At 41.4% G+C, this 12,446-nt stretch overlaps 2 protein-coding genes across 3 annotated transcripts in view; one reads left to right on the top strand and one right to left on the bottom strand.

Moving 5' to 3' along the window:
• Window positions 1-12,446, bottom strand: part of LOC143362769 (mediator of RNA polymerase II transcription subunit 20-like) — a 228,156-nt gene that overhangs the window by 190,726 nt on the left and 24,984 nt on the right. The gene's annotated exons all lie outside the window — the stretch shown is intronic.
• The window catches only part of LOC143362743 (facilitated trehalose transporter Tret1-2 homolog), a 176,565-nt gene that overhangs the window by 149,585 nt on the left and 14,534 nt on the right, over window positions 1-12,446 (top strand). For both annotated transcript variants that reach the window (XM_076803155.1, XM_076803156.1), the window contains exon 2: window positions 6,725-6,826. In XM_076803155.1, coding sequence (XP_076659270.1) covers window positions 6,725-6,826 — 102 coding nt within the window. The remainder of the gene's footprint in view (window positions 1-6,724; window positions 6,827-12,446) is intronic.

Raw genomic sequence — 12,446 nt, 5'->3', positions numbered from 1 at the left:
CGGCAACTCTTGATCAGAGCGCACTAGATTGAACCTTTCTCTTTCGAATGAGCCCTTTACCAGCGACAAAATGTTCTTATTTAAGGACGAAAACTTGAAGCACGTAAAACCATTTTTTGACGGTAATGTAGTCACTCTACCTTATCGCGAATCTACGGAAACCGGAGGAATTTTCGTGAATCAAGTATACAGAGATAAGTGACTTTTGCGATTAGTTTTCACAAAAACTATTGATATCTTCGGAGTAAAACTTTTAACACACAAGTAGGCAAAGAGGAAAAGAAATTCGTTGGAAAAGTGACATAAGTTAGAAAAAGGCAATTTTACAGGAAAGCCATTTGAAAATTACCTAAAATTGCCAGTTTTTGTATGTAACCAACTAAGAAATGTAAAATAAGTTGTTATTTAGATATTGAAAGTACACCACAATTTGTATATTTATTATTATAATTTTTTCTATAAACATATTTTGAGTTATGTCGTTTTTCCTGCGAATACTTGTTGGAAGGTTTCAATCAGAGTTGTGACGTTTCTACTGTGAAAAGTTAGAGTGACTTCAAAGTGCTAAATTTCACTGGACTACCCTGTATATCGATATTCTCAAATTCTTTTAGTTTCCCTGCTCTTTCAAAATTGCAGCTATCGATTTTTGTCAAAATTGCATAAAATCCACAGTCTACTAATAACAAATTGATGGCTGATCAAATTTCTTTCTACTTCGACAGATTGATGCTGGTCGAATTGTTTTATGCAATTGGAGATACGGAAATAATCGGAAAGACCGATTTAGATTAAAATATTAGTCCGAGTTCTCTTGATGTCGTTCTCGGTTGACAGTTGACTGACGCCTGTTAATTGTCACGTTGAAGACCGAATAGAGACCATTAAAGAGGGGCAGGTTTAAATTAAGATGGTCGATTGACTCTCCGAGAATGGTTCTTAATAATGGCTTGACAATTGAATTTATTTCGAAGTTATAGAACATCCTCCCCTTTAACTATATTATACTAAGTATTAGAAGATAATTAAAAAGACAAAGGATTAAGATAGATACCGGAATCATCGAAGACTGTTTTCAGTCAATTACATCAATTCAGTCACATATAATTTTAATTATAGACAGGGTTTATGCAAAAGTAATAGGAACAGTGGAGTTTAATTAATAAAACATTGTGATCATAAAATATACGTACCAATCTAATTAGTAAGGTTGTAACATATTTGTTACTATTGGTTGCAACTTTCTGTCACCTTCAGCACACTTCTGCGTTACTTCATCATTATCAAGGAGCTTAAGTCGATTAGAAATAGTGCTTCCAACTGTTCATTGTCCATCGTACATGGTACATCCCATTCTAAAAAGTATTAATTCTTGATTAAGCTCACGGAACAATTTTTGCCATCCATGTTCCACCAACTTTTGGCGCAGTCAATCACTGAACATAATGCCAGACAATACGTGCGAATACTAATTCCAATAATACTAATTAATACTAATTAATAATTAATACTAATAGATCACAAAATAGTAATGTAAAGTATAACGTAATGTGTAATGTATTTGTATTTGTACTTACAAATTGTTCAGAATCTTCTGTTCCTCCGTCGGATCCACAGCCACACTATTACGTACACACGCGAACACGTGCGAATAATTGGACTACAATCACTAAACTCCACGCAACACAGTTTACAAAACCGTGACAGCGAACGAGAAGATGTTACTCCGACCACGATCAAAATAATACTGCGATTTTAACCGCGTCGCTCCCGCGGACGTGTTAGGGTCACATTATATTAGGCAGGTCAGACGCCAAGGGTCTATAAATGCTAGACAATACCAAAACAAGGAATTCCGGGAAACAGGGTCGGCAATTCTGCCGCGAGAATTTGTTTACCCCGTTTTTCCACCCCTTCCATTTATACACCCCCAGCGTCCGACCTGCCTAGTATAATCTGACCCTAACCGCAGGAGCGACGCGGTTAAAATCGCAGTATTATTGTGATCGTGGTCGGAGTAACATCTTCGCGTTTACTGTCGCGACTTCCTAAACTGTGTTGTGCAGTGTAGGCTCCGAAGGACAGGCACAATTATTCGAACGTATTCGCGTGAGTCGATACAGTGATTTCTCTATATATGTCGTCAAGACCTGGATGATAAACGTCGCGGAATTATCCCCACTACTGCGGAGTATACCACGTGAGGGGCCACGAAGCACGAGAGGTATCGGACTCCGAGGAGTGGCTCGGGTATGTCTCCTGGACGATACATGACGCAAGATCCGTGCTGTTGACATATATCGAGAATTCACTGTAATAGCGTGTTGTGGAGGAACAGACGATTCTGGAAAATTTGTAAGTGTAGTTTACATTAGTATTTTATAATGTAGGTTTAGTATTCGTACGTGTAACATTCGATACAAGGTTTTCTTTCATATTTTGCAACATCAAGTTTATAATCCGAATGGACAGGGTGATGATGATTTTACGGGCCTAGCGACGAATGTACCTTTAAATTTCGTTTGCCTCGAGGCACGCACACGATTATGTTCCGTCACACCGACACGGTCAGATGGACTGTAGTAGTAGTCTTTTGTCTACTACCACACACAATCAAATTTTGCGAAAACTTTAACGACTAATATCTCGATAACTATTTGCTTGCGACATATGGTTCCTTTCAATTTTCATTGTTATGAACAATTTTGCGGCATGTTGTTTCTTTGTCTTCCCACCGATTCGAAGGTGTAGATTCATCTCTAGTATGGATGACCATTACTTCTTGTACACCATTTACAAAGTCGCCATTTAGAAATTTTACACAATGAAAAAATTATGGAAGTAAAGTCGGGCTATTTCCAAATATCCCCTAGAAAGATATTTTCGTTTCATTTAACAACTACTGTGGAAACATTTTACCAATAATTTCAAACTTGTACCCCCCCCCCCCCCCCCCCTCGGCAATGTACAGTGACTCCCAAAAATATTCGGACACTAGCTATAACTAACTTTACGACTTAATAATTCCTTTGTTAATAAAGCAATCGTCCCGGGAATTGTTTCTAGCAATAAAAGATCTATTAATGTTGATAAACATAAATAATTTATTTGAAAAATATACATAAATTCCATAATAAAAATTAGTAAAAGAAATAATGTCCAATTTTTGGCTCACACAAAAATATTCGGACAATATTAATTTTTCAATTTAGATAATGTAATTTAGCATTACAACATTTGTTTAATACTTCGTGGCATAACCATTTTGTTTAAGAACATGTCTTAACCTGTTTGGCATATTGTTTGTAATTTTTTAAAAATATTCAACAGTTATATTCGACCACTCAGTTGCAAGTCTTTGTTTTAATTCAGCTATCGATGTAATTGGGGTTTTTCGAATTTTTCTATCCAATTCATCCCATAAATTCTCGATAGGATTAAGGTCCAGTGATTGGGGCGGCGAATGAAGAATTTTGGGGCAGCGGTATAATAAAAATTCTTGCACAATACGTGACTTGTGCTTGGGGTCGTTGTCTTGGTAAAACTTAAAAGTATTATTAAGCCCCATTTTTTCAGCACTTTGAATTAAATTATTTTTGAGTATATTTAAATAATGATTTTTCTCCATGATACCGTCAATAAAAACTAGGTTACCGACTCCATATGACGAAATACAACCCCAGACCATTACGCTGCCTCCGCCATGTTTCACTGTACCTCTTGTATTTTCAAAATTAAACTCTTTATTCGCTTTCCGCCACGCCATAGTTCTTCCGTCGGAATTGTACAGATTGAATTTGCTTTCATCCGCAAATATGACATCCTTCCACCATGTCTCATCCTTAGAAATTAGCTCTCTTGCAAAGGTTTTTCGTTTATTCCTATTCTTTTCGTTGATAAATGGTTTCTTTCTAGCTACTCTCCCATTGTAACCAGCTTGCCTCAGCACTCTCCGAACTGTTTCGGCTGAAACATTTTTGAAGCTTTCTCCTAATAGTTCGCTAACTAGTTTTGGAGCACTTAAGCGCGGATTTTTTTTTCACTTTCCGAATAATTTTGCTTTTCTCCCTCGTACATAAGAGACTTGGTATTCCAGTTTGCGGAATAGAATCAATGCGATTCTCAATATAAAATCGTCGACAGATATCTGCAGCAGTACTCTTACTTATACGAAGCATTGCACTAATTTCGCGATAGGTTTTTCCTTTTTCTCGATGAAAAATTACAAGCTGTCGCACATCGAAACTCGTATTCTGTCCTTTGCGACCCATTTTGAACGAATTCACGTTTACTACTGACAGCAGTGAGGTGGCATGGACATCCACGAGATTCTGTTTATAAACAAACGTTTTCCCGATCTTCGAATATCGCGTCCCCAGAAGGCGATTGCCAGAGAAATATAATACGTGTCCGAATATTTTTGTGAGCCACAAATGGTCCATTATTTCGTTTAATAATTTTTATTACGAAACGTGTGTATATTTTTCAAATAAATCATACATGTTTATGATCCTTAATAAATGTTTTATTGCTAAAAACAATTTCCAGGGCGATTGCTTTAACAACAAACGAATTATTAAATCATAAAGTTAGTTGTACCTAGTGTCCGAATATTTATGGGAGTCACTGTATTTACACATCTAGTGCGTGCTGGACCGTTCGGTCAGGTGTAAACGAACAAAGGAGCGGGGAATAATCTTTGCACGAGCGAAGGAGCTGAGGTCGTGCTCTCGAGGATTTAGACGTAGCGAAAGTCAGCGGACAACAGACCCGACGTCCACAAAAAGATCCGTGTCGTTTTGTGCTCCAGAGGGGGACACGTGGGCGTCACGTAGAACCGGGGACAATTATCTCCTCTCCCTAGACAATGGTTTCCTCGGGTGTCTTATCGTGGGCCATGGTTGCTCGTCGACTGGACCCCCCTCCCCCGCCCCTTTCCCGTCTTTTGTAATTTCCAACGAGGATCGTAAAGTTTCGGGCCCGAGCGTGTTTTTGCCCGGCTTTCAATTAGAATCGCACGTACCCGGCCCGGCCCGGCCCGACTTCTGGTTTACGACTGGCCACGGATATGGATCACCGTGGCGACAATGAGCTGTATCGCCACCCGATATCTGTGTACAAACAAACAAAACAATGCCGCGCCGGTGGGGTACTTAGCCGTGTTCTTTCATGGGGAAAGATAATCGAACGGAGCCTAATGGCTGTAGGGCGGACGGCCGTGACTAATCCGGTCCAGGGGAGTCTATTACCGTTTCGAAGTGAAAAATCAAACTTCGCCGATAGAGAGTGTTCGAGGGACAGGACCTGAAAGAGAATTTTCGGCCCGTCGGTATCATAACGCGCTATAAATGCATACCAGTGCGCGTGACTTGACATCTGCCGCCATGACAACGCGTCTTCTAGCTTTCACGACGACGAAAGCACCAATGTCATGACGGCGCGATTTCTAGTTTATCCGACGGTAAAAATCGTGACGGTAAAAATTATCTCGCGAAGAATTGGTTTATGGTTTATGGTTTATTCTTTTCTTTATATGCATAAAGATGGCGTTGAAGAGCCTGAACTCTATCTGCCCAATACAAAAACGGTCCTTATGTAGTATTGTTGATCTACATGTAATTACTTATATACAATAGATGAAAATATCTGTAATTCTATATGTTATAAATTCGTTTCGTCTTACTTTGTCTATTATATAATCAATAATCAACACTTATAAACTGGGTCTGAACATAAACACATATAAACTATATATAGATGTATCAGATGTTCTGATCTAAGAATTTGTTCTTAATACTTAATGTTTGTACTCTATTCTTCATTTTCCTTCTCTTGAGGTATGTTTAAATTGCTCTGTCTATTTGTAATAAGAATATTGCTGTAGCTCTCAAAATGAAATCGTCTTTCTATTTTAGTATACTAAAAACTTCCTCTTCCAGGTCTATGTCCTTTTTAGCAAAGATTCTCATTAGCTTTCCTCTTTTTCCTGAGTATATGGGACAGCTCCATATGATATGGTCAATGTCTTCGTTATCGTGGCCACATTCGCATATTGTGTGATTTATGTATTTTTTCCTAGCTAGGGAGCTTACTAGGTTGTAGTGATTAGCTCTAATCCTGCTCAAGGTGTTAATGGATCTTCTTCCTATGTTCTTTATTGAATCAAACCAAGGCTTTCTTTTTCCTACGTTGGTATCTGTTGTTTCAAAGTATTTGTTTCCTTTATACGTTCCTTCTCTTATATGATTCCAATCTGATTTTTGCCACTTGCTATCTCTAGTATGGTTGTATATATCTTCTGTAGGGATTTTGAAATTGTCATCTGGATCATATCTCGTTCTTTCTTTTGCTACGGTATCAGCTCTTTCATTAGCCTCAATTCCAACGTGTGCTGGGATCCAAGCAAAAGTGATTCTTTTTTCTTTCTTTGCATTAATGTTACAGACTTGTTTAGCGATCCTTATGATCCACGGATTGATTAACTTGTCCGATGAAATGCCTTGTAAGCCACTTAGGGCACTTTCAGAGTCAGTTAGGATTCGCGAAGAATTGTCGATACGTTGTCATGTAAAAACACCGTTTTACCTTTGCGCTCCATCGTGGAAACGCCTCTTTGTAATCGTTCGCTGCAGAATTCGATTTCGTCTTGCGTTAGGATCCCGTTGATTGAACAATATAATTTGAAGAATGCTTTCACCTTTATCAGCGTGTTCTTTCGTTGCAGGTAACTACCGTGCCGGACGAGGGTGAGCATAGCTTCAAGATGCCCAGGGCTTCCGTGGTGCACATGACGTCGACGGCGACGAGGCCGCAGCACATGTCTCAGGTATTTTTTTTTTTTTCGATTCTTTTTGCTCGTCAACCTTTTTCCGTTTTTCACAATTCAATCATTTTACCGTCGATAATTCGCCTGGACAGACTTTATGTGCCCGAAAACAATTATCCTTATTTTTTCATGACGAGGAGTATCCCGTCAAAATAGAGGGATCAAAAGTTTATTACTCTCATACGATCCTCGGGGTGACAATACCTTTTTCAATCTGCTGTAAAACGATTGATCACTCTCATGCTGTGCGTTCTGTTTCTTTGAAATGTGTTATAGATTATACATAATTTGTGGACATTATCCTGTAGGTCCTTTTACGTAAATATTTTTGAGAAGCATATGTGTTTTGAAAAATCAATTGTCTATCTTTTCTATTCTTGAGTTATTCTACAAGTTGTTTTGATTCTGTGTGACTTTTACTTTTGCACTCGGCGTGTCAATTTATAATTACTGAGACTGTAAAGGTGCGATCATGGGAAATTTATTCAATACGTTGTGACTTGATACATGTCACAAATGTCTAGCCGTTAAAAGTCTCAGAACTATCCCCATTGCCGCGGGGTATACCCCGTGAAGGGCCTTGAAGGTCGAGTGACCTCGCTCGCCGAGGAGTGTAAACATAATCTTCCAGCCGATAATTGTCCCTGGCAGGCTCGTGTTTTGGACATATATCGAGTAGACATGTATCGGCGACCGAGGCCACTCGAGCTTCGCTGCTCTTTTCTACGTCCTGTATCCAAGAGTAGTATCTTCCAGCCGATATACAGCGATTTCTCTATATATGTCGCAAAGACGTAGGTGATAAACGTCGTGGAATTATCCCCACTAACGCGGGGAAGCTTGAGTGGCCTCGAACGCCGTGTAAACATAACACGGTTCGGGTATGTCTCCTGGACGATACACGACGCTGGCAAGACCCGTGTCGTTGACATATATCGAGCATTCACTATATGTCTGGCCGAACGGCTCTGTTTAAGAAGTATTTGCACTCGCTTCGGGACAACACGGGAAACGCAATCCTGGTCGATTGTAATTATCAGCGGCGGATTTTCCCGACTGCGTCGGGTCGATTTGCATTCTCCCGGTGTACCCGTGTACCTGCCAATTCTCGAATAATCCAAATCCGGCGAGCTGAGCGAGTCTTTCCTTCTTGGCATAGGTCCATATTGATATGCAAATACCGAAGATAGCTGCGAGCTTAATTGAGTGGTCCGGCTTAAAATGCATATCGAGCGTCCGGGGCGGTCTCTCGACTTAAGCTCTCTCTCTCTCTCTCTCTCTCTCTCTCTCTCTCTCTCTCTCTCTCTCTCTCTCTCTCTCTCTCTCTCTCTCTCTCTCTCTCTCTCTCTCTCTCTCCCTCTCTCTCTCTCTTTTCGTATTCAGCCACCCGCTATTTCAGCCTGTATTTTTCACGGAGACGCGCACTTAACCATGCCGGACTGACCAGCCATTTTCATAATACGCCACGAAGAAGACTTTCAAAGCTCCCTTTTCCCCGGGCACGTTTCTTTTCTGTCCGTGCTCTCACCCCTTCCCACCCACCCCACCGTTCCTTTCTTCCTTCCTTCCCATAGTGTCGTCGTTCTCCTTTCGCTTATGGTCGGCTAACAGTTTTAAGCTAATGGCTCTCTCGGTTAACTTCGACCTAACTCAGGCACATCCTTTCTCGGCGTGGCTTGGCGCAAACGAGCTTTTAACGTCGCGACCCCCGCCAGAAGAAACGCGCACGGGATAACCAACACACCCGTCCGAGAAATTCATACTACCATCCGCGCCCCGCCGCCGGTATAGTTCGCTTGAATTTTCAGTGTTCCACCGCCGGTTGTTGTTTCCGCGGGCCGTTCTACCCGATTTCCCTTTGCCGGTCGCGATATTCAACGAGAGGTTTACGAGACGCTGCCTCCCGCCCGATGAATTCATGCTGTGATAATTGTACGCAATAGGACGCCGAGTCAGCCGTGCTGCTTATTTACTTGTTTCTTGGTCGAGAATAAACTGCGCCACGGTCAGATTCTTTGAGAACCGAGCTCTCTCCCCTTTGACTGTGGCGCAGCATAACTTAACCCGTTCGGCCCTAATCAAAAGCGAGACTCGAAAGCGACGTTTGACGTGCGATCGTACACACCGGGTGAGTCACCCAACCTTTACACCCCAAAAAATCTTTGCCGTTTTCAAAGACACGTCGAACGTCTTGAAGACAAGGTTCTGGACGCCGTAAAAATCACCTAACCTTTACACCCCAGAAAATCTTTGCTGTTTTTAAAGACAGGTCGAATGTCTTGAAGTCGAGGTTGAGGACGCCGTAGAAATCACCTAACCTTTACGCCCCAGAAAATCTTTGCTGTTTTTAAAGACACGTCGAACGTCTTGAAGACAAGGTCCAGGACGCCGTAGAAATCACCTTACCTTTACGCCCCACAAAATCTTTGCTGTTTTTAAAGACACATCGAACGTCTTGAAGACAAGGTTCAGGACGCCGTAAAAATCACCTAACCTTTACACCCCAGAAAATCTTTGCTGTTTTTAAAGACACGTCGAACGTCTTGAAGACAAGGTTCAGGACGCCGTAAAAATCACCTAACCTTTACAGCCCAAAAAATATTTGCTGTTTTTAAAGACACATCGAATGTCTTGAAGTCGAGGTTGAGGACGCCGTAGAAATCACCTAACCTTTACACCCCAAAAAATCTTTGCTGTTTTTAAAGACACGTCGAACGCCTTGAAGACAAGGTTCAGGACGCCGTAAAAATCACCTAACCTTTACAGCCCAAAAAATATTTGCTGTTTTTAAAGACACATCGAATGTCTTGAAGTCGAGGTTGAGGACGCCGTAAAAATCACCTAACCTTTACACCCCAGAAAATCTTTGCTGTTTTTAAAGACACGTCGAACGTCTTGAAGACAAGGTTCAGGACGCCGTAAAAATCACCTAACCTTTACACCCCAAAAAATATTTGCTGTTTTTAAAAACGCGTCGAACGTCTTGAAGACAAGGTTCAGGACGCCGTAAAAATCACCTAACCTTTACACCCCACAAAATCTTTGCTGTTTTTAAAGACACATCGAATGTCTTGAAGTCGAGGTTGAGGACGCCGTAGAAATCACCTAACCTTTACACCCCAGAAAATCTTTGCTGTTTTTAAAGACACGTCGAATGTCTTAAAGATAAGGTTCAGGACGCCATAAAAATAATTGTTTTCGTTATCTTTTGTCTTTTTTAGAAATCTGAAGGTCACCTAAATTTTTGTAAATTGGGAACACCTCTTTTTAAACATCTACGATGATAGAGTACCAGTGATTACAATATACTCAAGGTCACCTAAACTTTTTTCAAATGGGAACACCTCTTTTTAAACACCTACGATGATAGTCCCAGTGGTTACAATTACTCAAGGTCACCTAAATTGTTTTCAAACGGGAACACCTCTTTTTAAACATCTACGATGGTAGTCCTCGTGATTACAATTACTCAAGGTCACCTAAATTTTTTTCAAATGGGAACACCTCTTTTTAAACACCTACGATGATAGTCCCAGTGATTACAATTACTCAAGGTCACCTAAATTTTTTTCAAATGGGAACACCTCTTTTTAAACACCTACGACGATAGTCCCAGTGATTACAATTACTCAAGGTCACCTTAATTGTTTTCAAACGGGAACACCTCTTTTTAAACATCTACGATGATAGTCCCAGTGATTACAATTACTCAAGGTCACCTAAATTTCTTTCAAATGGGAACAACTCTTTTTAAACACCTACGATGATAGTCCCAGTGATTACAATTACACAAGGTCACCTAAATTTTTTTCAAATGGGAACACCTGTTTTTAAACACCTACGACGATAGTCCCAGTGATTACAATTACTCAAGGTCACCTAAATTGTTTTCAAACGGGAACACCTCTTTTTAAACATCTACGATGATAGTCCCCGTGATTACAATTACTCAAGGTCACCTAAATTTCTTTCAAATGGGAACACCTCTTTTTAAACACCTACGATGATAGTTCCAGTGATTACAATAGACTCAAGGTCACCTAAATTTTTTTCAAATGGGAACACCTCTTTTTAAACACCTACGACGATAGTCCCAGTGATTACAATTACTCAAGGTCACCTAAATTTTTTTCAAATGGGAACACCTGTTTTTAAACACCTACGACGATAGTCCCAGTGATCACAATTACTCAAGGTCACAACGTCACGCGACTGATCCGGGAGAGAGGGTAACTTGTCATCCCCTCGATGCGAGTCGATTCCCCTGATCTGTCGACTCAGGTCGCATCGTCCTATAAGCTCGGCCCAGGGTGCGGCGCCGTCACGCCATTTTATTGTTCGCGGTGGGTCTAACGGCGTTGTTTGCACGCTAGAACAAACCGCACACGCGAGACACGATACAAATCCGTTTAGCTCGATCCCGAAGGTGGGGAATTAGATTTCAGCATTATCGTATGCGGGTCATGCATCAAAGCGGGGAATCGGGTTCGCCGGTTCTCGCCTATGAAATTACCGGGATCCGTTCGTGCTGCTTCCAACTTTGAAGTTGTTCGTTATACACCGATCACAGACGGCAAGGATAATCCGTACACGTGGTTCGGTAACGCTGTGTCCGTGTTATTGTGCCGCCCAGAAGCTGAATAGCCTTGTTACAACGGTCCCGAACGGGCTGCCCGTGGTTCGTTTATCGTTCTCGGTCGCCAACTACCGCGAGAGAGCTGTTCGGCCCCGTTGTTACTTCCAAATAATGCGGGTTTCCCGCGTAAACGTCGACCGTGTAAACCGTTTGTGTAGGGTTAGATTCGGCTTCGTGGCGTGCGCGCAAACGTTTGACGGACACGCGCGACGTGCCGCGACTGTAAACACTACCGCGAAACGTCGCGCATGTCGCGCTAAGAGCCACCATCGAAAGGGTTAACGCGTTTGCCCTGGACTCGCCAGGTGGACGGAACGCTGTCAGCGGCTGTTACTGCCACAGCAAGCACTGCCGTTGCCGCGCGCTATCACGGATCGGTATAGCTGTACGAATTTCGAAATGGCGAACTTTAATCGATTGGCACCGAGGTGGTTCGGAAAATCGAATTGTTGTGACATATACCCGTTTATTGTCACTGAGCAGCAGTCAATTATACTCCTCTCGGAGAATTGGCTGAAGGCATACCGTTGTGGCGGCCTTAACTGTCGAAGACGCTTCAAATCGCTCGACTTTAAACACGCATGACTTTTGAATCGGGGAATTCCTACCATTAAAACTTGGATTTATGTCATTCTCTCGTCGAAATCTACAGGATTATATGAAAAGAAGTTTAAAATTTCTGGGTCGCCAAGGTGAAGTTTAACCCTTTTGAAAGTGTCTATTTCTTTCTTGACTTTGAAACGTTATTTCTCCGCGTTCCTCGTAACACGTTTGCTCGTTGGAAACATTTTATACCGTTGTGGCGGCCTTAACTGTCAAAAACGCTTCAAATCGCTCGACTTTAAACACGCGTGACTTTTGAATCGGGGAATTCCTACCATTAAAACTTGGATTTATGTCATTGTCTCGTCGAAATCTACAGGATTATATGAAAAGAATTTTAAAATTTCTGGGTCGCCAAGGTGAAGTTTAACCCTTTTGAAG

This window comes from Halictus rubicundus, chromosome 18 (assembly GCF_050948215.1).
Source record: "Halictus rubicundus isolate RS-2024b chromosome 18, iyHalRubi1_principal, whole genome shotgun sequence".
Lineage (NCBI taxonomy): Eukaryota > Metazoa > Arthropoda > Insecta > Hymenoptera > Halictidae > Halictus > Halictus rubicundus.
The sequence above is the reverse complement of the archived record's forward strand: the minus strand, read 5'-3'. Positions and strand labels throughout refer to the sequence as shown.